The 23,389-nt window shown below is 56.6% G+C and overlaps 2 protein-coding genes across 2 annotated transcripts; both read right to left on the reverse strand.

The window, feature by feature from the left end:
- Positions 1 to 612: 612 nt before the first annotated feature.
- Positions 613 to 3,258, reverse strand: LOC148785107 (uncharacterized). Its single transcript, XM_088875226.1, has one exon. The coding sequence runs from the start codon at positions 3,256 to 3,258 to the stop codon at positions 613 to 615; it is 2,646 nt and encodes an 881-aa protein (XP_088731352.1).
- Positions 3,259 to 10,915: 7,657 nt separating this feature from the next.
- On the reverse strand, positions 10,916 to 23,007 carry LOC148785108 (uncharacterized). The gene is made up of 2 exons (XM_088875227.1): positions 19,593 to 23,007; positions 10,916 to 11,220 (listed from the first exon to the last, which is right to left on the reverse strand). The coding sequence occupies exons 1-2, from the start codon at positions 23,005 to 23,007 to the stop codon at positions 10,916 to 10,918; spliced, it is 3,720 nt and encodes a 1,239-aa protein (XP_088731353.1).
- Between the last annotated feature and the right edge of the window lie 382 nt (positions 23,008 to 23,389).

Below are 23,389 nucleotides of genomic sequence, written 5' to 3' on the forward strand. Positions count from 1 at the left end.
CGGCAACTCCACCTTATACGCCACCGTCCCAATACGCCTAAGGATAGGCAAAGGACCAACATATTTCTGCATCAACCGAGGATCTCTCCACCTTGATGACTTTGACAATTTCGGATTCGGGACCTTCACCAGCACCAGGTCTCCCGCATTGAACTCAATGAAGCGGCGATTCTGATCTGCATACTTCTTCATCCGCTTCTGAGCTGTCTCCAGGCAACTTCTAACGATATCAACATTCTTCTTCCACTCCTGGGAGAAACTTCGAGTAAGAGGGGATCTCACACTTTGGGGAATGTCAAGAGTGTGAGGAAGGAGCGGCTGCTGCCCAGTAATGATTTCAAAAGCGCTCTTGTTGGTGGTGGAAGAGCTCTTTTGAACATTGAAATATAGCTGAGCGACATCCAGGAGCTTCACCCAATCCTTCTGCGTACCTCGCACAAAGTGCCGAAGGTAGTCCTCCAACGTAGAATTAAAGCGTTCTGTCTGATCATCGGACTGTGGATGATAGCTCGAGCTCATAGAACGTGTGGACCCGAGAAGCTTGAACAACTCGGTCCGGAAGACGCCAGTGAATCGGGAGTCACGATCACTGACAATATCTTTTGGCAGTCCCTAATGCTTGACGATGTGCTTGAAAAAGAGATGAGCTGTCCCTTCTACTGTAACGTGTTGGGCTGCTGCGATAAATGTAGCATATTTAGAAAAATGATCTACCACGACGATGATAGAGCCTAAGTTCCCGACTTTAGGCAATCCAGAGATGTAATCCATGGAGACGCTCTCCCATGGACGCTTTGGGATGGGAAGTGGTTGCAGCAGACCGGCCTTCTTCTGATGGTCTGCCTTGTCCTGCTGACAAATCAAGCAAGTGCGGACATGCGTCTCGACATCGTCCCGCATCTGTGGCCAATGATAGGCCCTCCGCACCGAAGCAAACGTGCGCTCTTGTCCTTGGTGTCCCGCCCAAAGTGTGTCGTGGCATTCGGAAAGAAGTGATTTCCGTAGGTCCCCGCCTCTCGGAACGTATACGCGGTTTCCCTTGGTCATCAGCAATCCATCCTCGATCCAGAAGTGTCGAGCCTTGCCCTGCTCGACAAGCCGAATCAGGCGTCGCGCCGCGGGATCTCTCGGTAGTAACTCCCGCACCTGATCCTTCGTAGAGATAGCAGCCGCGCTAGAAGAGAGCGCTGCTATCGACTCCAAGTTCGCCAAGTCCGTCCTGCGGCTCAAGGCATCTGCTGACTGCGTCCTAAGCTCCACAAGCTTAGGTTGCGGTATTTTGTACGATGCCCTAGCGGGCGGTCTCGTGCCAGGCACCAACTCGATCTCGTGATCCACTGCCCTCTTCGGTGGTAGCTTCCGAGGCAGCTCGTCTGGCATCACGTCTTTAGACTCCCCCAACAGTTCCTTACTACCGCCCGGGGTGGGCCCTGACACCTCTTCCATCTCTTCAAACCAAAGGGTACCCAAGTAGGAGATCTCATCCTGCTTGTGCCCCTTCTCAAACTGCATGGCCGACAAGTTCTTCTCTCCAGTACGTCCGGCCAAGGTAGGAATGACACACGGCTTCGCCCCCAACATCATCAGCGAATCGGCATGAGGTAAGACAGCAGTGCGTGTATCCCGTAGAAATTCAAGCCCAAGGATAAGCTTGAAGTCGTCCATTGCCACAACAGAAAGATTGGTCTTGCCCTCATAAGCACCAACCTTAATCAGCACAGACTTGGCTACACCGGCAATGGGTTGTGCAGCCGAGTTGATCGCCTTCACACGCCCAACTCCCTTCTCCAGCACGAGCCCGAGTCTCGCCACTTCGGCGCTCGCAAGGTAGTTGTGAGAGGCTCCAGTGTCGATCATGGCACGAATCGGCTTGCCATGAATCTTCACATCCACGAACATCAACCCTTTCTTCCTAGGAATCCGGGGCTGAACTTCTTCTTCTTTCTTTTCCGGCTGCTCCACAGTAAGAGCCGGGATGGTCTTTTTCGCAAGGGGTGGCACAACTCTCTTCGCCGCCACCGTAGAGAATGTGTTGCACCATTGGTTCACGGCCCCCAAGTTGTCCTCATCCTCCTCCGTGTCATTCTCACCACCTGCCTCTGCTTGTGGCTCCACACTCTTTGAGGACGACACCTTGTCGGTAAAGGTCGTTGCCAATGCATTCAACACCTGCCTCTTCGGGCAATCCCGATACATATGCGGACCATCGCAGATCAAACACCCTCTCCTCCTCTCGGGTGCTCCCTGCCTGTTCTCCTGGGGCCTGTTACTGTTTGAACTGCCCTGTGAGCCATTCTGAGAGTGGGGCCTCTGGTCTCCCCCACCTCTGTTGAAGTTATTCCTGAACCATCTCGTCCCATTCGACTTCTCCCGCTCAGGACTAGGCGTCGCCTGCCGATCCTTTTGAGTCTCTAGGTTGAAATCGGCCAGGCGTTCGGCCGCAATGATAGCCGAACTCAAATCAGTCACTCGTTGCCTCTGCAACTCGTTTCTCGCCCACTGTTTCAAGCCTTCCATGAAAGTGAACAGCTTGTCTGCCTCCGACATGTCTCGGATGTTCAGCATCAGCGCTGAGAAAGCTTTGACATATTCCCGCACGGAACCTGTATGTTCAAGCTTTCGCAATGCCCTCCTGGCATTGTACTCCACATTCTCGGGGAAGAACTGCTCTCTGATCGCCTCCCGTAGAAGAGCCCACGTGTCGAGCTGTATTTGATGAGCCTGGATTTCCGCAAACTTGGTCCGCCACCACAGCTTTGCGTCACCAGTCAGGTACATGGTCGCAGTCGCAACCTTCCTTGCCTCGTCCCGCACGTCTGCCGCAAGGAAGTACTGTTCCATGTCAAAGAGGAAGTTCTCGACCTCCTTCGCATCACGCTCACCGCTATAGGCCTTCGGTTCTGGTATTCGAAGCCTAGCACCGGGGTCGTGAGCAACCATAGGCGTGCTACCCACTGCACGCTGGAGCAGTCCAATCTGAATGGACATCTGCTCCATGTCACGCCGCATATCGGCAATGCTGTCGTTTCCGAATACGCCAGCCATCTCCTGAATCACGTGCCGACACTCGTCCAACTCCGAATTCAGCACCGTGATCTCAGATTCTAGAGAAGAGACCTTCGTCTCCAATTCCACCAACCGGGAGTGTCCGTCCTCCGGGTTCTCAGCTCTCTCGCTGGTTGAAGCTGCGGCATGTCGCGGGCTTTCCGGATCTTGCCCCGATGCCCTCGCAGCAGTAGCGGTCCGCCTCGGCCCCATCGTGGCACGAGGCTCTGATACCACCTCTCACGAGGCGCCTATCACACAGCGCGTCGTGTGGCTAGTAGTCCGCTGACTACGTCCGCCAATACCTCCGCTCGGCACTAATGCAGCGCGCCGAATATATCAGAGTCGGGAGGAACAAATCACAAAACAGTAAATTGCGCACGCGGATTCAGAAAACCAAATTGCATTGAACTGAAAATGCGTATACAATGATCAACGATGCTAGAGCAAGGGGTTCGCCTTGAAGGGGACTCCAACACGTCACTAAACCAAGCTTCTTGAACTCATTCCCCCCTATAATAGGCTTAAAAAAATAAATCCTATTGTCTACACTAGACACTAGAAAAGCTGAAATTTGCAACTCAAGAGTTATAACGTCCCCTTGAGGAATCTAAACAACAGAAAGCAAATAACAAAGCAGTAACAAAGCAATAAAAGGCCTACACCTAGGACTCTAAGACTAGTTGGTTGTCCAGCGTCTGTCGATGAAGGCTGAGTGGTCGGCCATGTAGAACGGTTGAGTGGCCGAAGTGCGCGTCACGGGGCCTAGTGAACGGGCAGCCCGTGACACTGTGCCCGCGCAGGCGCGCGCGCGCGGGCGCCCGTCCGCCCTGCCTGTGCCCGCGCAGGCGCGCGCGCGCGGGCGCCCGAGCGCCCTGCCTGTGCCCGCGCAGGCGCGGGCGCGCGGCCGCCAGTCGGCCCTGCCTGTGCCCGCGCACGCGCGCGCGCGCGGGCGCCCGTCGGCCCTGCCTGTGCCCGCGCAGGCGCGCGCGCGCGGCCGCCAGTCGGCCCTGCCTGTGCCCGCGCAGGCGCGCGCGCGCGGCCGCCAGTCGGCCATGCCTGTGCCCGCGCAGGCGCGCGCGCGCGGGCGCCCGTCGGCCGTGCGCGCGCGGCCGCCGGCCGGCGGCGGCCGGCGGGGTCTGTCGGCCGGCGGCGGCGTCTTCCGGCCGGCGGCGGCGGCGGCGTCTTCCGGCCGGCCGGCGGCGGCGGCCGGCTGGGTCTGCCGGCGGCGGGCGGCGGGGTCTGCCGGCCGGCGGCGGCGGCGGCCGGCGGCGTCTTCCGGCCGGCGGCGGCGGCGGGCGGCGCGGTCTGCCAGCCGGCGGCGGCGGCGGCCGGCGGCGTCTTTCGGCCGGCGGCGGTTTTTTCCCCAATTTTTTTCAAACTTTTGCGACGCATAATATAACTGAACATAATAAAATAAATATTTCGCGATACAAATACGATGCGTAAAAAATTAAAAAATTATTCTAATGTGACTTCATATTTTTCCCTTTTATTTATTATTTTTTTAATAATTAAATAAATATTTTCATAACTCAAAAATAAATTATTTCGACAAAAATTAATTAGTCATGTGATTTTGCGTTGACGTGCAAATTTTCGGCAGCGTCCGCAAAGGCGCGCGCGCGCACGCGGGCCTGTTTCCGCAAAGGCGCGCGCGCGCACGCGGGGCTGTTTCCGAACCGGCGCGCTCGCGCCGGCGGGCCTGTTTCCGCAAAGCCGCGCGCGCGCACGCGGGGCTGTTTTCGCAAAGCCGCGCGCGCGCACGCGGGGCTGTTTCCGCACCGGCGCTCGCGCTGGCGGGGCTGTTTCCGCACACGCGCCGGCAGCGTCCGCACAGGCGCGCACGCGCCCGTCGGCAGTGGCTTCCTACACGGGCGCCCGTCTGCTGCCGACAGGCCTGCGCGCGCGCACGTCGGCAGTAGCGGGCAGGCGGCGTCTGCCGCCGTCGGCAGTTTTTTCCCGATGCTTCTTCAATCTTCTGGGACGCATAATATAACATAATATAATAAAATAAATATTTCGCGATTCAAATACGATGCGTAAAAAATTAATATATTATTCTAATATGTCTTCATATTTTTCCCTTTTTTCCCATTTATTTATTATTTTTTTAATAATTAAAATAATTAAATAAATATTTTAAATTAATAATTAATAATAATTATTTTAATTAAAATAATTAAATTAATCGTGTGATTTTGATGCGACGTGAAAATTTTTATGCTGCGGCCGCCCAAGGCGCGCGCGCGCACGGCGGCAGTGCCCGAGCAGGCGCGGGCGCACGCCGGCAGTGCCCGCGCTGGCGCGCGCGCGGGCGCCCGTCGGCAGTGCCCGCGCGGGCGCGCGCGCGGGGGCGCCCGTCGGCAGTGCCCGAGCGGGCGCAGGCGCGGGCGCCCGACCGCCCTGGCTGTGCCCGCGCAGGCGCGGGCGCCCGACCGCCGTGCCTGTGCCCGCGCAGGCGCGGGCGCCCGTAGGCAGTGCCCGAGCGGGCGCCCGACAGCCCTGCCTGTGCCTGCGCAGGCGCGGGCGCCCGTCGGCAGTGCCCGAGCGGGCGCCCGACCGCCCTACCTGTGCCCGCGCACTCGGCACCCTTGATGCACATTCGGCACATTTCGGCCACCCAACCGCTCTACTCGGCCGACCAACAACCTTCGCCCAGACGCTAGGCTTCCGCAGTCTTAGAGTTTTTAGGCGTTGGTCTTTTGTCTTGTACTTGATGTACGCTGTAAATACTTTTGTTTGCTCAGGGGACGTTAGGCCTCCTGAGGTGCGATGTTCAGCTTTTTCAATGTTTACTGCTGTCAATAGGAAAAACTTTTTTAAGCCTATTAAAGGGGGGAATGAGTTCTCGAAGCTTGGTGTAGTCTACGTGCTAGTGTCCCCCTCAAGGCGATCCCCTTGCGCTAGCATCGTTGTACAATGTATATGCAATCGTTCAATGCAATGAAATCTACTTTCTGAACCGCGTGCTCAATTTACTGCTTTCGTACTGCACCTTGCTTACTGTTGCTTGCCGCTGTTGCTATTGCTGTTGCTATTCCTGTCGGTGTGCTGTGCTAGTGCCCGTCGGGTTTTCGGTGGTGTGTTGCTATTGGCGGAAGTAGTCTGCGGACTGCTAGCCACACGGTGCCCCTTTCCCCGCATTGCGGAAGGCGCCTCGTGAGAAGTGGTATCAGAGCCTCGGTACCTCATGGGGCCGAGGCGGGTTGCTGTGACCCAAGCGAATTCTGCTGCGAGAATGTCGGGGCAAGATGCTGAGAGCCCGCGACGAGCAGCGTCGCCTAGCGAGCGAGCTGCGAACCTGGAGGATGAAAACTCCCGGTTGACGGAAATGGTGATGAATTTGGAAGAGAAGGTCTCTTCCCTCGAAACGGAAGTGTCGGTACTGAGTGCCAAACTCGACGAATGTCGGCAGGTGGTCCAAGAGATGGGCAGTGCTTTTGGAGGTGGCGGTATTGCCGATATGCGGCGTGACATGGAACAGATGTCGATTCAGATCGGTCTGCTCCAACGTGCAGTGAGTAACGCCCCTGTTGTTGCTCAGGATCATGGTGCTAGGCTTCGGATTCCTGAACCGAAGGCCTATGGCGGTGCTCGGGATGCGAAGGAGGTCGAGAACTTCCTTTTTGATATAGAACAATACTTCCTTGCGGCAAATGTGGAAGACGAGGCAAGGAAGGTGTCGACGGCGACAATGTATCTAACGGGTGATGCCAAGCTGTGGTGGCGCACCAAATATGCGGAGATACAAGCCAATCAGTTGCGGCTTGATACCTGGGCTCTTCTTCGGGAAGCGATTCGAGAGCAGTTCTTCCCGGAGAACGTCGAGTACAATGCCAGGCGGGCATTGCGAAAGTTGGAGCACACAGGCTCCGTGCGGGAGTATGTGAAATCGTTCTCGGCACTGATGCTGGACATTCGGGATATGTCGGAGAAGGACAAGCTCTTCACATTCATGGAGGGCCTGAAACCGTGGGCGCGTCTTGAGCTGCAGCGCCAACGGGTGACTGATTTGGGGTCGGCTATGGCAGCGGCCGAACGCTTGACAGATTTCAACCCAGAGGGCCGGAGGGACAGGCAGACGACGCCTGGTCCTGTACAGAATAAGCCGGGCGGGGCGAAATCATTCAAGAGTAACTCCAACAAAGGTGGGGGAGACCGGAAGCCCCACGCTCAGAGTAGTTCAATGGGCAGTTCGGGCAAGAACAGGCCCCAGGAGACAAAGCAGGGGGCGCCGCAGAAGAACAGTGGATGCTTCCTATGCGACGGCCCGCATAGATATCGGGACTGCCCGAAGAAACAACTATTGAACGCGCTGGCGACCTTTACTGACAAGGCGTCGCCCGCAAAGACTATGGAGCCACAAGCATCTGCGAGTGGCGGGCATGATTCGGAAGAAGAGGAGGACAACTTGGGCGCCATCTCCCAATGGTGCAACACGCTGTCCCAAGTGGCGGCAAAGAAGTTGGTGCCACCACATGCAAGAAAGACTGCCCCGGCTCTTACTGTGAGCCAGCCGGAAGAGGAAGCACAGCCCCGGAATCCTCGGAAGAAAGGGCTGATGTTTGTGGATGTGAAGATTCATGGCAAGCCCATCCGAGCCATGATCGATACTGGAGCTACGCACAACTACCTTGCGAGCGCCGAAGTAGAGAGACTTGGGCTCGTGCTGGAGAAGGGAGTTGGGCGAGTAAAGGCGATAAACTCGGCCGCACAACCCATTGTTGGTGTGGCCAAATCTGTGCTGATTAAGGTTGGTTCTTTTGAGGGCAAGACCAACCTTTCTGTCGTGGTGATGGACGACTTCAAGCTCATCCTCGGGCTTGAATTTTTGCGGGACACACGTACAGCGGTTTTGCCGCATGTTGATTCGTTGATGATGCTGGGGGCCAAACCTTGTATTATCCCCACATTGGCCGGGCGTACGGGAGAGAAAAATCTGTCGGCCATGCAGTTTGAGAAGGGGCGCAAGCGAAACGAACCATCCTACTTGTGCACCCTTCGTTTTGATGAAATTGAGGAGACGTCAGGGCCCATCCCTGGCGAAATAAAGAAGTTGCTGAAAGAGTTCGAGGACGTGATGCCGGACGAGCTGCCTCGGAAGCTTCCGCCGAAGAGGGCAGTGGATCACGAAATCGAGTTGGTGCCTGGCACGAAGCCGCCCGCCAGGGCACCATACAGGATGTCACAGCCTGAGCTGGTGGAGCTTAGGAAACAACTGAAGGACATGTTGGAGAGCGGAATAATCAAACCCGCTAAGTCGCCGTATGGGGCGCCGGTCCTATTTCAGAAGAAGGCCGACGGCTCCCTACGTATGTGTTGTGACTATCGGGCGTTGAACAAGATCACGGTGAAGAATAAGTACCCGATACCGTTGGTGGCGGATTGCTTTGACCGTCTTAGCCGGGCGAAATATTTCACCAAGATAGACTTGAGGTCGGGCTACTGGCAGGTCCGAATCAAGGAGGGCGATGAGGCAAAGACGACAGTGGTTACACGGTACGGAGCTTTTGAATTCCTTGTCATGCCTTTCGGCCTGACGAACGCTCCCGCAACCTTCAGCACGCTAATGAACCAGGTACTCCATGGTTTTCTGGATGAATTTGTGGTGGTGTACCTGGACGACATCGTGATTTACAGTAAAACCTTGGCCGAGCATGTAGACCATCTGCGGCAGGTTCTGACGAGACTCCGTGAGCACGAGCTATATGCGAAGGTGTCGAAATGCTCGTTTGCTCAGGAGACAATCAGTTTCTTGGGGCACATTGTGGAGAGAGGACGCATACGAATGGACCCCAAGAAAGTTCAGGCTATCGAGGAGTGGCAGCTGCCGAAAGACGTTCACGACTTGCGCTCATTTCTTGGGTTGGCAAATTATTATCGGCGTTTTGTGAAGGGCTACTCCGAGATAGCTCGGCCCCTGACGGATTTATTGAAGAAGACGGAGACTTGGAATTGGACACCCCAATGCCAAGTCGCCTTCGACAATTTGAAGAAAGCAATTGTGACAGACCCTGTGCTGGCCTTACCGGACATGTCGAAGCCATTCGTGGTGGAGACAGACGCTTCAGACTTTGCGTTAGGAGGGGTCCTAATGCAAGATGGCCATCCAGTTGCCTTTGAGAGCAGGAAGCTTAAAGATGTTGAGCGGCGCTATTCGGTGCATGAGAAAGAACTACTAGCCGTCGTTCATTGCCTAAGATTATGGCGGCATTATTTGTTGGGCTCTCACTTTGTGGTCAGGACGGACAACACTGCGGTAAGTCACTTTATGTCGCAGCCGAAGCTGACCAGTAGACAGGCACGCTGGCAGGAGTTGCTGTCGGAATTTCACTTCGTGCTGGAGTATCGGGCCGGCTCCAGCAATCATGTGGCAGACGCCCTCAGCCGCAGGGCGGATTTGGCGAGTTTGGGGTCGGTAGCAGCGCTCTCCTCTAGCGCAGTTGCCACCTCTATCAGGGATCGGGCGCGGGAGTTATTGTCGAAAGATCCAGCAGCGCAGGGCCTGATCCAACTTGTCGAGCAGGGCAAAGCTCGGCAATTTTGGTTGGAAGATGGATTGCTGATGACCAAGGGAAACCGCCTATATGTGCCGAAAGGTGGGGACCTAAGGAAATCACTTATCTCAGAGTGCCACGACACTCTTTGGGCGGGACACCAGGGAGAGGAGCGTACTTATGCCTTGGTGCAGAGGGCCTACTATTGGCCGCAGATGCGGGACGACGTGGAGACTTACGTCCGCACCTGCCTGATATGCCAGCAGGATAAGGCAGACCATCAAAAGAAGGCGGGTCTGCTACAACCATTGCCCATCCCAAAGAGACCATGGGAAAGCGTATCCATGGACTATATTTCTGGATTGCCTAAGGTGGGAGACTTAGGCTCTATTATCGTCGTGGTGGACCGATTATCCAAATATGCTACTTTCATTGCAGCCCCAAAACACGTTACGGCAGAAGGGACGGCTCACCTCTTCTTCAAGCATATTGTCAAATACTGGGGACTGCCAAAGGACATCGTCAGTGACCGGGACTCCCGTTTCACTGGCGTCTTCTGGACCGAGCTATTCAAAATCCTCGGGTCCAAACTTTCTATGAGCTCGAGCTATCACCCACAATCTGACGGCCAGACGGAACGCTTTAATTCGATGTTGGAGGAATACCTTCGGCACTTTGTGCGAGGTACGCAGAAGGATTGGGTGAAGCTCTTGGATGTCGCTCAGTTGTGCTTCAATGCTCAAAAGAGCTCTTCGACCAACAAGAGCGCTTTTGAAATTGTTACTGGGCAGCAACCGCTCCTCCCTCACACTCTCGACTCCCCACAAAGTGTGAGATCCCCTCTCGCCCGAAGCTTCTCCCAGGAATGGAAGCAGAACGTTGACATCGCCAGAAGTTGCCTGGAGAAAGCTCAGAAGCGGATGAAAAAGTATGCTGATCAAAACCGCCGCTTCATCGAGTTCAATGCGGGAGACCTTGTGATGGTGAAGGTCCCAGACCCAAGATTATCGAAGTCATCAAGGGGGAGAGATCCCCGGTTGATGCAAAAATATGTTGGCCCTTTATCTATCATAAAGCGTATTGGAACGGTGGCCTACAAGGTAGAGTTGCCTTCCTGGTGGAAAATCCATAACGTCTTCCATGTGAGTCAGCTAAAGAAATATTCAGCAGACAAGGAGGACGATGCCCGCAATCAGCCCAGCCGCCCGCAACTTGAATTGACGAAGACTAAGGAGAAGGTGGCTGAAGCTATCCTAAATCACCGAGTTACGAGTACTGCAAAGCGCAACCACACGGAGTACTTGGTGAAATAGAGGGGATGCAGCAGCGAGGAGAACACTTGGGAGCGGGTGACGAACCTCAAGGCGTTTCTACCTCTTGTCGAAGCGTATCATGCTTCTCATGCGCCGAGGACGTCGCCATCTCAGGTGGGGGAGAATGTCAAGGGCCGCCCGCGCACTCGGCACCCTTGATGCACATTCGGCACATTTCGGCCACCCAACCGCTCTACTCGGCCGACCAACAACCTTCGCCCAGACGCTAGGCTTCCGCAGTCTTAGAGTTTTTAGGCGTTGGTCTTTTGTCTTGTACTTGATGTACGCTGTAAATACTTTTGTTTGCTCAGGGGACGTTAGGCCTCCTGAGGTGCGATGTTCAGCTTTTTCAATGTTTACTGCTGTCAATAGGAAAAACTTTTTTAAGCCTATTAAAGGGGGGAATGAGTTCTCGAAGCTTGGTGTAGTCTACGTGCTAGTGTCCCCCTCAAGGCGATCCCCTTGCGCTAGCATCGTTGTACAATGTATATGCAATCGTTCAATGCAATGAAATCTACTTTCTGAACCGCGTGCTCAATTTACTGCTTTCGTACTGCACCTTGCTTACTGTTGCTTGCCGCTGTTGCTTGCTGTTGCTATTGCTGTTGCTATTCCTGTCGGTGTGCTGTGCTAGTGCCCGTCGGGTTTTCGGTGGTGTGTTGCTATTGGCGGAAGTAGTCTGCGGACTGCTAGCCACACGGTGCCCCTTTCCCCGCATTGCGGAAGGCGCCTCGTGAGACTGTGCCCGCGCAGGCGCGCGCGCGCGGGCGCCCGAGCGCCCTGCCTGTGCCCGCGCAGGCGCGCGCGCGCGGGCGCCCGTCGGCCCTGCCTGTGCCCGCGCACGCGCGCGCGCGCGGGCGCCCGTCTGCCCTGCCTGTGCCCGCGCAGGCGCGCGCGCGCGGCCGCCAGTCGGCCCTGCCTGTGCCCGCGCAGGCGCGCGCACGCGGGCGCCAGTCGGCCATGCCTGTGCCCGCGCAGGCGCGCGGCCGGCGGCGTCTTCCGGCCGGCGGCGGCCGCGGGCGGCGGCGGCCGGCGGCGGTTTTTTCCCAAATTTTTTTCAAACTTTTGCGACGCATAATATAACTGAATATAATAAAATAAATATTTCGCGATACAAATACGATGCGTAAAAAATTAAAAAATTATTCTAATGTGACTTCATATTTTTCCCTTTTATTTATTATTTTTTTAATAATTAAATAAATATTTTCATAACTCAAAAATAAATTATTTCGACAAAAATTAATTAGTCATGTGATTTTGCGTTGACGTGCAAATTTTCGGCAGCGTCCGCAAAGGCGCACGCGCGCACGTCGGCAGCGTCCGCAAAGGCGCGCGCGCCCACGCGGGCCTGTTTCCGCAAAGGCGCGCGCGCGCACGCGGGGCTGTTTCCGCAAAGCCGCGCGCGCGCCGGCGGGGCTGTTTTCGCAAAGCCGCGCGCGCGCACGCGGGGCTGTTTCCGCACCGGCGCTCGCGCTGGCGGGGCTGTTTCCGCACACGCGCCGGCAGCGTCCGCACAGGCGCGCGCGCGCCCGTCGGCAGTGGCTTCCCACACGGGCCCCCGTCTGCTGCCGACAGGCCTGCGCGCGCGCACGTCGGCAGTAGCGGGCAGGCGGCGTCTGCCGCCGTCGGCAGTTTTTTCCCGATGTTTCTTCAATCTTCTGGGACGCATAATATAACATAATATAATAAAATAAATATTTGGCGATTCAAATACGATGCGTAAAAAATTAAAATATTATTCTAATATGTCTTCATATTTTTCCCTTTTTTCCCATTTATTTATTATTTTTTTAATAATTAAAATAATTAAATAAATATTTTAAATTATTAATTAATAATAATATTTTAATTAAAATAATTAAATAAATATTTTAAATTAATAATTAATAATAATTATTTTAATTAAAATAATTAAATTAATCGTGTGATTTTGAGGCGACGTGAAAATTTTTATGCTGCGGCCGCCCAAGGCGCGCGCGCGCACGGCGTCAGTGCCCGAGCAGGCGCGGGCGCACGCCGGCAGTGCCCGCGCGGGCGCGCGCGCGGGGGCGCCCGTCGGCAGTGCCCGAGCGGGCGCAGGCGCGGGCGCCCGTCGGCAGTGCCCGAGCGGGCGCAGGCGCGGGCGCCCGTAGGCAGTGCCCGAGCGGGCGCAGGCGCGGGCGCCCGACCGCCCTGCCTGTGCCCGCGCAGGCGCGCGCGCGCGGGCGCCCGACCGCCCTGCCTGTGCCCGCGCAGGCGCGCGCGCGCGGGCGCCCGTCCGCCCTGCCTGTTCCCGCGCAGGCGCGCGCGCGCGGGCGCCCGAGCGCCCTGCCTGTGCCCGCGCAGGCGCGCGCGCGCGGGCGCCCGAGCGCCCTGCCTGTGCCCGCGCAGGCGCGCGCGCGCGGGCGCCCGTCGGCCCTGCCTGTGCCCGCGCAGGCGCGGGCGCGCGGCCGCCAGTCGGCCCTGCCTGTGACCGCGCACGCGCGCGCGCGCGGGCGCCCGTCGGCCCTGCCTGTGCCCGCGCAGGCGCGCGCGCGCTGGCGGCAGTCGGCCATACCTGTGCCCGCGCAGGCGCGCGCGCGCGGGCGCCCGTCTGCCGTGCGCGCGCGGCGGCGGCCGGCAGCGGCCGGCGGGGTCTGCCGGCCGGCGGCGGCGGCCGGCGGGGTCTGCCGGCCGGCGGCGGCGGCGGCCGGCGTCTTCCGGCCGGCGGCGGCGGCGGCCGGCGTCTTCCGGCCGGCGGAGGCGGCGGCCGGCGGCGTTTTCCGGCCGGCCGGCGGCGCGGTCTGCTGGGTCTGCCGGCGGCGGGCGGCGCAGTCTGCCGGCCGGCGGCGGCGGCGGCGGGCGGCGTCTTCCGGCCGGCGGCGGTTTTTTCCCAAATTTTTTTCAAACTTTTGCGACGCATAATATAACTGAATATAATAAAATAAATATTTCGCGATACAAATACGATGCGTAAAAAATTAAAAAATTATTCTAATGTGACTTCATATTTTTCCCTTTTATTTATTATTATTTTAATAATTAAATAAATATTTTCATAACTCAAAAATAAATTATTTCGACAAAAATTAATTAGTCATGTGATTTTGCGTTGACGTACACATTTTCGGCAGCGTCCGAAAAGGCGCGCGCGCGCACGCGGGGCTGTTTCCGAACCGGCGCGCTCGCGCCGGCGGGCCTGTTTCCGCAAAGCCGCGCGCGCGCACGCGGGGCTGTTTCCGCACCGGCGCGCTAGCGCCAGCGGGGCTGTTTTCGCAAAGCCGCGCGCGCGCACGCGGGGCTGTTTCCGCACCGGCGCTCGCGCTGGCGGGGCTGTTTCCGCACACGCGCCGGCAGCGTCCGCACAGGCGCGCGCGCGCCCGTCGGCAGTGGCTTCCCACACGGGCCCCCGTCTGCTGCCGACAGGCCTGCGCGCGCGCACGTCGGCAGTAGCGGGCAGGCGGCGTCTGCCGCCGTCGGCAGTTTTTTCCCGATGTTTCTTCAATCTTCTGGGACGCATAATATAACATAATATAATAAAATAAATATTTGGCGATTCAAATACGATGCGTAAAAAATTAAAATATTATTCTAATATGTCTTCATATTTTTCCCTTTTTTCCCATTTATTTATTATTTTTTTAATAATTAAAATAATTAAATAAATATTTTAAATTATTAATTAATAATAATATTTTAATTAAAATAATTAAATAAATATTTTAAATTAATAATTAATAATAATTATTTTAATTAAAATAATTAAATTAATATTTTAAATTAATAATTAATAATAATTATTTTAATTAAAATAATTAAATTAATCGTGTGATTTTGAGTCGACGTGAAAATTTTTATGCTGCGGCCGCCCAAGGCGCGCGCGCGCACGGCGGCAGTGCCCGAGCAGGCGCGGGCGCACGCCGGCAGTACCCGCGCTGGCGCCCGCGCGGGCGCCCGTCGGCAGTGCCCGCGCGGGCGCGCGCGCGGGGGCGCCCGTCGGCAGTGCCCGAGCGGGCGCAGGCGCGGGCGCCCGACCGCCCTGCCTGTGCCCGCGCAGGCGCGGGCGCCCGTAGGCAGTGCCCGAGCGGGCGCAGGCGCGGGCGCCCGACCGCCCTGCCTGTGCCCGCGCAGGCGCGGGCGCCCGTCGGCAGTGCCCGAGCGGGCGCAGGCGCGGGCGCCCGAGCGCCCTGCCTGTGCCCGCGCAGGCGCGCGCGCGCGGTCGCCCGTCCGCCCTGCCTTTTCCCGCGCAGGCGCGCGCGCGCGGGCGCCCGAGCGCCCTGCCTGTGCCCGCGCAGGCGCGCGCGCGCGGGCGCCCGAGCGCCCTGCCTGTGCCCGCGCAGGCGCGCGCGCGCGGGCGCCCGTCGGCCCTGCCTGTGCCCGCGCAGGCGCGGGCGCGCGGCCGCCAGTCGGCCCTGCCTGTGCCCGCGCACGCGCGTGCGCGCGGGCGCCCGTCGGCCCTGCCTGTGCCCGCGCAGGCGCGATCGCGCGGCCGCCAGTCGGCCCTGCCTGTGCCCGCGCAGGCGCGCGCGCGAGGGCGCCAGTCGGCCATGCCTGTGCCCGCGCAGGCGCGCGCGCGCGGGCGCCCGTCTGCCGTGCGCGCGCGGCCGCCGGCCGGCGGGGTCTGCCGGCCGGCGGCGGCGGCATCTTCCGGCCGGCCGGCGGCGCGGTCTGCCGGCCGGCGGCGGCGGCGGCGGGCGGCGTCTTCCGGCCGGCGACGGCGGTGGGCGGCGCGGTCTGCCGGCCGGCGGCGGTTTTTTCCCAAATTTTTTTCAAACTTTTGCGACACATAATATAACTGAATATAATAAAATAAATATTTCGCGATACAAATACGATGCGTAAAAAATTAAAAAATTATTCTAATGTGACTTCATATTTTTCCCTTTTATTTATTATTTTTTTAATAATTAAATAAATATTTTCATAACTCAAAAATAAATTATTTCGACAAAAATTAATTAGTCATGTGATTTTGCGTTGACGTACACATTTTCGGCAGCGTCCGAAAAGGCGCGCGCGCGCACGCGGGCCTGTTTCCGCAAAGGCGCGCGCGCGCACGCGGGGCTGTTTCCGAACCGGCGCGCTCGCGCCGGCGGGCCTGTTTCCGCAAAGCCGCGCGCGCGCACGCGGCGCTGTTTCCGCACCGGCGCGCTCGCGCCGGCGGGGCTGTTTTCGCAAAGCCGCGCGCGCGCACGCGGGGCTGTTTCCGCACCGGCGCTCGCGCTGGCGGGGCTGTTTCCGCACACGCACCGGCAGCGTCCGCACAGGCGCGCGCGCGCCCGTCGGCAGTGGCTTCCTACACGGGCGCCCGTCTGCTGCCGACAGGCCTGCGCGCGCACGTCGACAGTAGCGGGCAGGCGGCGTCTGCCGCCGTCGGCAGTTTTTTCCCGATGCTTCTTCAATCTTCTGGGACGCATAATATAACATAATATAATAAAATAAATATTTCGCGATTCAAATACGATGCGTAAAAAATTAAAATATTATTCTAATATGTCTTCATATTTTTCCCTTTTTTCCCATTTATTTATTATTTTTTTAATAATTAAAATAATTAAATAAATATTTTAAATTAATAATTAATAATAATATTTTAATTAAAATAATTAAATAAATATTTTAAATGAATAATTAATAATAATTATTTTAATTAAAATAATTAAATAAATATTTTAAATTAATAATTAATAATAATTATTTTAATTAAAATAATTAAATTAATCGTGTGATTTTGAGGCGACGTGAAAATTTTTATGCTGCGGCCGCCCAAGGCGCGCGCGCGCACGGCGGCAGTGCCCGAGCAGGCGCGGGCGCACGCCGGCAGTGCCCGCGCTGGCGCGCGCGCGGGCGCCCGTCGGCAGTGCCCGCGCGGGCGCGCGCGCGGGGGCGCCCGTCGGCAGTGCCCGAGCGGGCGCAGGCGCGGGCGCCCGACCGCCCTGCCTGTGCCCGCGCAGGCGCGGGCGCCCGTAGGCAGTGCCCGAGCGGGCGCAGGCGCGGGCGCCCGACCGCCCTGCCTGTGCCCGCGCAGGCGCGGGCGCCCGTCGGCAGTGCCCGAGCGGGCGCAGGCGCGGGCGCCCGACCGCCCTGCCTGTGCCCGCGCAGGCGCGGGCGCCCGACCGCCCTGCCTGTGCCCGCGCAGGCGCGCGCGCGCGGGCGCCCGAGCGCCCTGCCTGTGCCCGCGCGGGCGCCCGTCGGCCCTGCCTGTGCCTGCGCAGGCGCGGGCGCGCGGCCGCCAGTCGGCCCTGCCTGTGCCCGCGCACGCGCGCGCGCGCGCGGGCGCCCGTCGGCCCTGCCTGTGCCCCTTTTTACAGCTTGAGACTTCCTTTGCCTTTGAAATGAAAGGTTGGAATCCAGGAATCGTGGACTATAGCCCTTATTCTAGGTCGATGTGCCACCAATACATTCTACCTTTGAAATCTGGCTTTACCTGGGCCACTTCTCGACCGAGATCCCTTCGATGCGCAGGCGCGCGCGCGCGGCTGCCAGTCGGCCCTGCCTGTGCCCGCGCAGGCGCGCGCGCGCGCGCGGGCGCCCGTCTGCCGTGCGCGCGCGGCCGCCGGCCGGCGGCGGCCGGCGGGGTCTTCCGGCCGGCGGCGGCGGCGTCTTCCGGCCGGCCGGCGGCGCGGTCTGCCGGCCGGCGGCGGCGGCGGCGGGCGGCGGCGGTGGGCGGCGCGGTCTGCCGGCCGGCGGCGTCTTCCGGCCGGCGGCGGTTTTTTCCCAAATTTTTTTCAAACTTTTGCGACGCATAATATAACTGAATATAATAAAATAAATATTTCGCGATACAAATACGATGCGTAAAAAATTAAAAAATTATTCTAATGTGACTTCATATTTTTCCCTTTTATTTATTATTTTTTTAATAATTAAATAAATATTTTCATAACTCAAAAATAAATTATTTCGACAAAAATTAATTAGTCATGTGATTTTGCGTTGACGTACACATTTTCGGCAGCGTCCGAAAAGGCGCGCGCGCGCACGCGGGCCTGTTTCCGCAAAGGCGCCCGCGCGCACGCGGGGCTGTTTCCGGACCGGCGCGCTCGCGCCGGCGGGCCTGTTTCCGCAAAGCCGCGCGCGCGCACGCGGGGCTGTTTCCGCACCGGCGCTCGCGCTGGCGGGGCTGTTTTCGCACACGCGCCGGCAGCGTCCGCACAGGCGCGCGCGCGCCCGTCGGCAGTGGCTTCCTACACGGGCGCCCGTCTGCTGCCGACAGGCCTGCGCGCGCACGTCGGCAGTAGCGGGCAGGCGGCGTCTGCCGCCGTCGGCAGTTTTTTCCCGATTCTTCTTCAATCTTCTGGGACGCATAATATAACATAATATAATAAAATAAATATTTCGCGATTCAAATACGATGCGTAAAAAATTAAAATATTATTCTAATATGTCTTCATATTTTCCCTTTTTTCCCATTTATTTATTATTTTTTTAATAATTAAAATAATTAAATAAATATTTTAAATTAATAATTAATAATAATATTTTAATTAAAATAATTAAATAAATATTTTAAATTAATAATTAATAATAATTATTTTAATTAAAATAATTAAATAAATATTTTAAATTAATAATTAATAATAATTATTTTAATTAAAATAATTAAATTAATCGTGTGATTTTGAGGCGACGTGAAAATTTTTATGCTGCGGCCGCCCAAGGCGCGCGGGCGCACGCCGGCAGTGCCCGCGCTGGCGCGCGCGCGGGCGCCCGTCGGCAGTGCCCGCGCGGGCGCGCGCGCGGGGGCGCCCGTCCGCAGTGCCCGAGCGGGCGCAGGCGCGGGCGCCCGACCGCCCTGCCTGTGCCCGCGCAGGCGCGGGCGCCCGTCCGCCCTGCCTGTTCCCGCGCAGGCGCGCGCGCGCGGGCGCCCGAGCGCCCTGCCTGTGCCCGCGCAGGCGCGCGCGCGCGGGCGCCCGTCGGCCCTGCCTGTGCCCGCGCAGGCGCGGGCGCGCGGCCGCCAGTCGGCCCTGCCTGTGCCCGCGAACGCGCGCGCGCGCGGGCGCCCGTCGGCCCTGCCTGTGCCCGCGCAGGCGCGCGCGCGCGGCCGCCAGTCGGCCCTGCCTGTGTGGCTATCACACAGCGCGTCGTGTGGCTAGTAGTCCGCTGACTACGTCCGCCAATACCTCCGCTCGGCACAAATGCAGCGCGCCGAATATATCAGAGTCGGGAGGAACAAATCACAAAATCGTAAATTGCGCACGCGGATTTAGAAAACCAAATTGCATTGAACTGAAAATGCGTATACAATGATCAACGATGCTAGAGCAAGGGGTTCGCCTTGAGGGGGACTCTAACACGTCACTAAACCAAGCTTCTTGAACTCATTCCCCCCTATAATAGGCTTAAAAAAATAAATCCTATTGTCTACACTAGACACTAGAAAAGCTGAAATTTGCAACTCAAGAGGCGTAACGTCCCCTTGAGGAATTTAAACAACATAAAGCAAATAACAAAGCAGTAACAAAGCAATAAAAGGCCTACACCTAAGACTCTAACACAGTTGGGTGTCCGTCGTCTGTCGATGAAGGCTGAGTGGTCGGCCATGTAGAACGGTTGAGTGGCCGAAGTGCGCGTCACGGGGGCCTAGTGTGCGGGCAGCCCGTGACATTCTCCCCCACCTGAGATAGCGACGTCCCCGGCGCTACGGAAGCATGGTACGCTTCGACAAGGGGTAGAAACGCCTTTAGGTTCGTCACTCGCTCCCAAGTGTTCTCCTCGCTGCTGCATCCCCTCCATTTCACCAAGTACTCTGTGTGGTCTTTCTTCGCGGTACTCGTCACTCGGTGATTTAGGATCGCTTCAGCCACCTTCGCTTTCGTCTTCTTCAATTCGAGTTGTGGGCGGCTGGGTTGATTGCGGGTATCGTCTTCCCTGTCTGCTGAATACTTCTTCAATTGGCTGACATGGAAGACGTTGTGGATCTTCCACCACGGCGGCAGCTCCACCTTGTATGCTACCGTCCCAATACGCCTAAGGACCGGCAAAGGACCAACATATTTCTGCATCAACCGAGGGTCTCTCCCCCTTGATGACTTTGACAATCTCGGATCCGGGACCTTCACCAGCACCAGGTCTCCCGCATTGAACTCAACGAAGCGGCGATTCTGATCTGCATACTTCTTCATCCGCTTCTGAGCTGTCTCCAGGCAACTTTTAGCGATATCAACATTCTGCTTCCACTCCTGGGAGAAACTTCGAGCAAGAGGGGATCTCACACTTTGTGGGATGTCAAGAGTGTGAGGAAGGAGCGGCTGCTGCCCAGTGACGATTTCAAAAGCGCTCTTGTTAGTCGAAGAGCTCTTTTGAGCATTGAAACACAGCTGAGCGACATCCAGGAGCTTCACCCAATCCTTCTGCGTACCTCGCACAAAGTGCCGAAGGTAGTCCTCCAACATAGAATTAAAGCGTTCTGTCTGACCATCGGACTGTGGATGATAGCTCGAGCTCATGGAAAGTGTGGACCCGAGGAGTTTGAACAACTCGGTCCAGAAGACGCCAGTGAAACGGGAGTCACGATCACTGACAATATCTTTTGGCAGTCCCCAATGTTTGACGATGTGCTTGAAGAAGAGATGAGCCGTCCCTTCTGCTGTAACGTGTTTGGGTGCTGCGATGAATGTAGCATATTTTGACAAACGATCGACCACGACGATAATAGAGCCTAAGTCCCCGACTTTAGGCAATCCAGAGATGTAATCCATGGAGACGCTCTCCCATGGACGCTTTGGGATGGGAAGTGGTTGCAGCAAACCAGCCTTCTTCTGATGGTCTGCCTTGTCCTGCTGACAAATCAAGCAAGTGCGGACATACGTCTCGACATCGTCCCGCAGTTGTGGCCAATAGTAGGCCCTCTTCACCAAGGCAAACGTGCGCTCCTGTCCTTGGTGTCCCGCCCAAAGTGTGTCGTGGCATTCGAAAAGAAGTGATTTCCGTAGGTCCCCGCCTCTCGGAACGTATACGCGGTTTTCCTTGGTCATCAGCAATCCATCCTCGATCCAAAAGTGTCGAGCCTTGCCCTGCTCGACAAGCCGAATCAGGCGTCGCGCCGCGGGATCTCTCGGTAGTAACTCCCGCACCTGATCCTTCGTAGAGATAGCAGTCGCGCTAGAAGAGAGCGCTGCTATCGACTCCAAGTTCGCCAAGTCCGCCCTGCGGCTCAAGGCATCTGCTGACTGCGTCCTAAGCTCCACAAGCTTAGGTTGCGGTATTTTGTACGGTGCCCTAGCGGGCGGTCTCGTGCCAGGCACCAACTCGATCTCGTGATCCACTGCCCTCTTCGGTGGTAGCTTCCGAGGCAGCTCGTCTGGCATCACGTCTTCAGACTCCCCCAACAGTTCCTTACTACCGCCCGGGGTGGGCCCTGACACCTCTTCCATCTCTTCAAACCAAAGGGTACCCAAGTAGGAGATCTCATCCTGCTTGTGCCCCTTCCCAAACTGCATGGCCGACAAGTTCTTTCCTCCAGTACGTCCGGCCAAGGTAGGAATGACACACGGCTTCGCCCCCAACATCATCAGCGAATCGGCATGAGGTAAGACAGCAGTGCGTGTATCCCGTAGAAATTCAAGCCCAAGGATAAGCTTGAAGTCGTCCATTGCCACAACAGAAAGATTGGTCTTGCCCTCATAAGCACCAACCTTAATCAGCACAGACTTGGCTACACCGGCAATGGGTTGTGCAACCGAGTTGATCGCCTTCACACGCCCAACTCCCTTCTCCAGCACGAGCCCGAGTCTCGCCACTTCGGCGCTCGCAAGGTAGTTGTGAGAGGCTCCAGTGTCGATCATGGCTCGAATCGGCTTGCCATGAATCTTCACATCCACGAACATCAACCCTTTCTTCCTAGGAATCCGGGGCTGAACTTCTTCTTCTTTCTTTTCCGGCTGCTCCACAGTAAGCGCCGGGATGGTCCTTTTCGCAAGGGGTGGCGCAACTCTCTTTGCCGCCACCGTAGAGAATGTGTTGCACCATTGGTTTACGGCCCCCAAGTTGTCCTCATACTCCTCCGTGTCATTCTCACCACCTGCCTCTGCTTGTGGCTCCACACTCTTTGAGGACGACGCCTTGTCGGTAAAGGTCGTTGCCAGTGCATTCAACACCTGTCTCTTCGGGCAATCCCGATACATATGCGGACCATCGCAGATCAAACACCCTCTTCTCCTCTCGGGTGCTCCCTGCCTGTTCTCTTGGGGCTTGTTCCTGTTTGAACTGCCTTGTGAGCCATTCTGAGAGTGGGGCCTCTGGTCTCCCCCACCTCTGTTGAAGTTATTCCTGAACCATCTCGTCCCATTCGACTTCTCCCGCTCAGGACTAGGCGTCGCCTGCCTATCCTTTTGAGTCTCTAGGTTGAAATCGGCCAGGCGTTCGGCCGCTATAATAGCCGAACTCAAATCGGTCACTCGTTGCCTCTGCAACTCGTTTCTCGCCCACTGTTTCAAGCCTTCCATGAAAGTGAACAGCTTGTCTGCCTCCGACATGTCTCGGATGTTCAGCATCAGCGCTGAGAAAGCTTTGACATATTCCCGCACGGAACCTGTATGCTCAAGCTTTCGCAATGCCCTCCTGGCATTGTACTCCACATTCTCGGGGAAGAACTGCTCTCTGATCGCCTCCCGTAGAAGAGCCCACGTGTCGAGCTGTATTTGATGTGCCTGGATCTCCGCAAACTTGGTCCGCCACCATAGCTTTGCGTCACCAGTCAGGTACATGGTCGCAGTCGCAACCTTCCTTGCCTCGTCCCGCACGTCTGCCGCAAGGAAGTACTGTTCCATGTCGAAGAGGAAGTTCTCGACCTCCTTCGCATCACGCTCACCGCTATAGGCCTTCGGTTCTGGTATTCGAAGCCTAGCACCGGGGTCGTGAGCAATCATAGGCGTGCTACCCACTGCACGCTGGAGCAATCCAATCTGAATGGACATCTGCTCCATGTCACGCCGCATATCGGCAATGCTGTCGTTTCCGAATACGCCAGCCATCTCCTGAATCACGTGCCGACACTCGTCCAACTCCGAATTCAGCACCGTGATCTCAGATTCTAGAGAAGAGACCTTCGTCTCCAATTCCACCAACCGGGAGTGTCCGTCCTCCGGGTTCTCAGCTCTCTCGCTGGTTGAAGCTGCGGCATGTCGCGGGCTTTCCGGATCTTGCCCCGATGCCCTCGCAGCAGTAGCGGTCCGCCTCGGCCCCATCGTGGCACGAGGCTCTGATACCACCTCTCACGAGGCGCCTATCACACAGCGCGTCGTGTGGCTAGTAGTCCGCTGACTACGTCCGCCAATACCTCCGCTCGGCACAAATGCAGCGCGCCGAATATATCAGAGTCGGGAGGAACAAATCACAAAATCGTAAATTGCGCACGCGGATTTAGAAAACCAAATTGCATTGAACTGAAAATGCGTATACAATGATCAACGATGCTAGAGCAAGGGGTTCGCCTTGAGGGGGACTCTAACACGTCACTAAACCAAGCTTCTTGAACTCATTCCCCCCTATAATAGGCTTAAAAAAATAAATCCTATTGTCTACACTAGACACTAGAAAAGCTGAAATTTGCAACTCAAGAGGCGTAAC

The sequence above is a fragment of the Sesamum indicum genome, linkage group LG11 (genome assembly GCF_026168435.1).
Source record: "Sesamum indicum cultivar Baizhima isolate 11 linkage group LG11, ASM2616843v1, whole genome shotgun sequence".
Classification (NCBI taxonomy): domain Eukaryota; kingdom Viridiplantae; phylum Streptophyta; class Magnoliopsida; order Lamiales; family Pedaliaceae; genus Sesamum; species Sesamum indicum.

What these genes read in the sequence shown, in the direction of transcription:
- LOC148785107 (XM_088875226.1), bottom strand. Translation starts at nt 3,258, where the DNA reads ATGGGGCCGAGGCGGACCGCTACTGCTGCGAGGGCATCGGGGCAAGAT.
- LOC148785108 (XM_088875227.1), bottom strand. Translation starts at nt 23,007, where the DNA reads ATGGGGCCGAGGCGGACCGCTACTGCTGCGAGGGCATCGGGGCAAGAT. An exon ending in CCTAAATCACCGAGTGACGA is followed by an intron (nt 11,221 to 19,592) that starts GTACCGCGAAGA and finishes TCCTATTGACAG; the next exon opens with CAGTAAACATTGAAAAAGCT.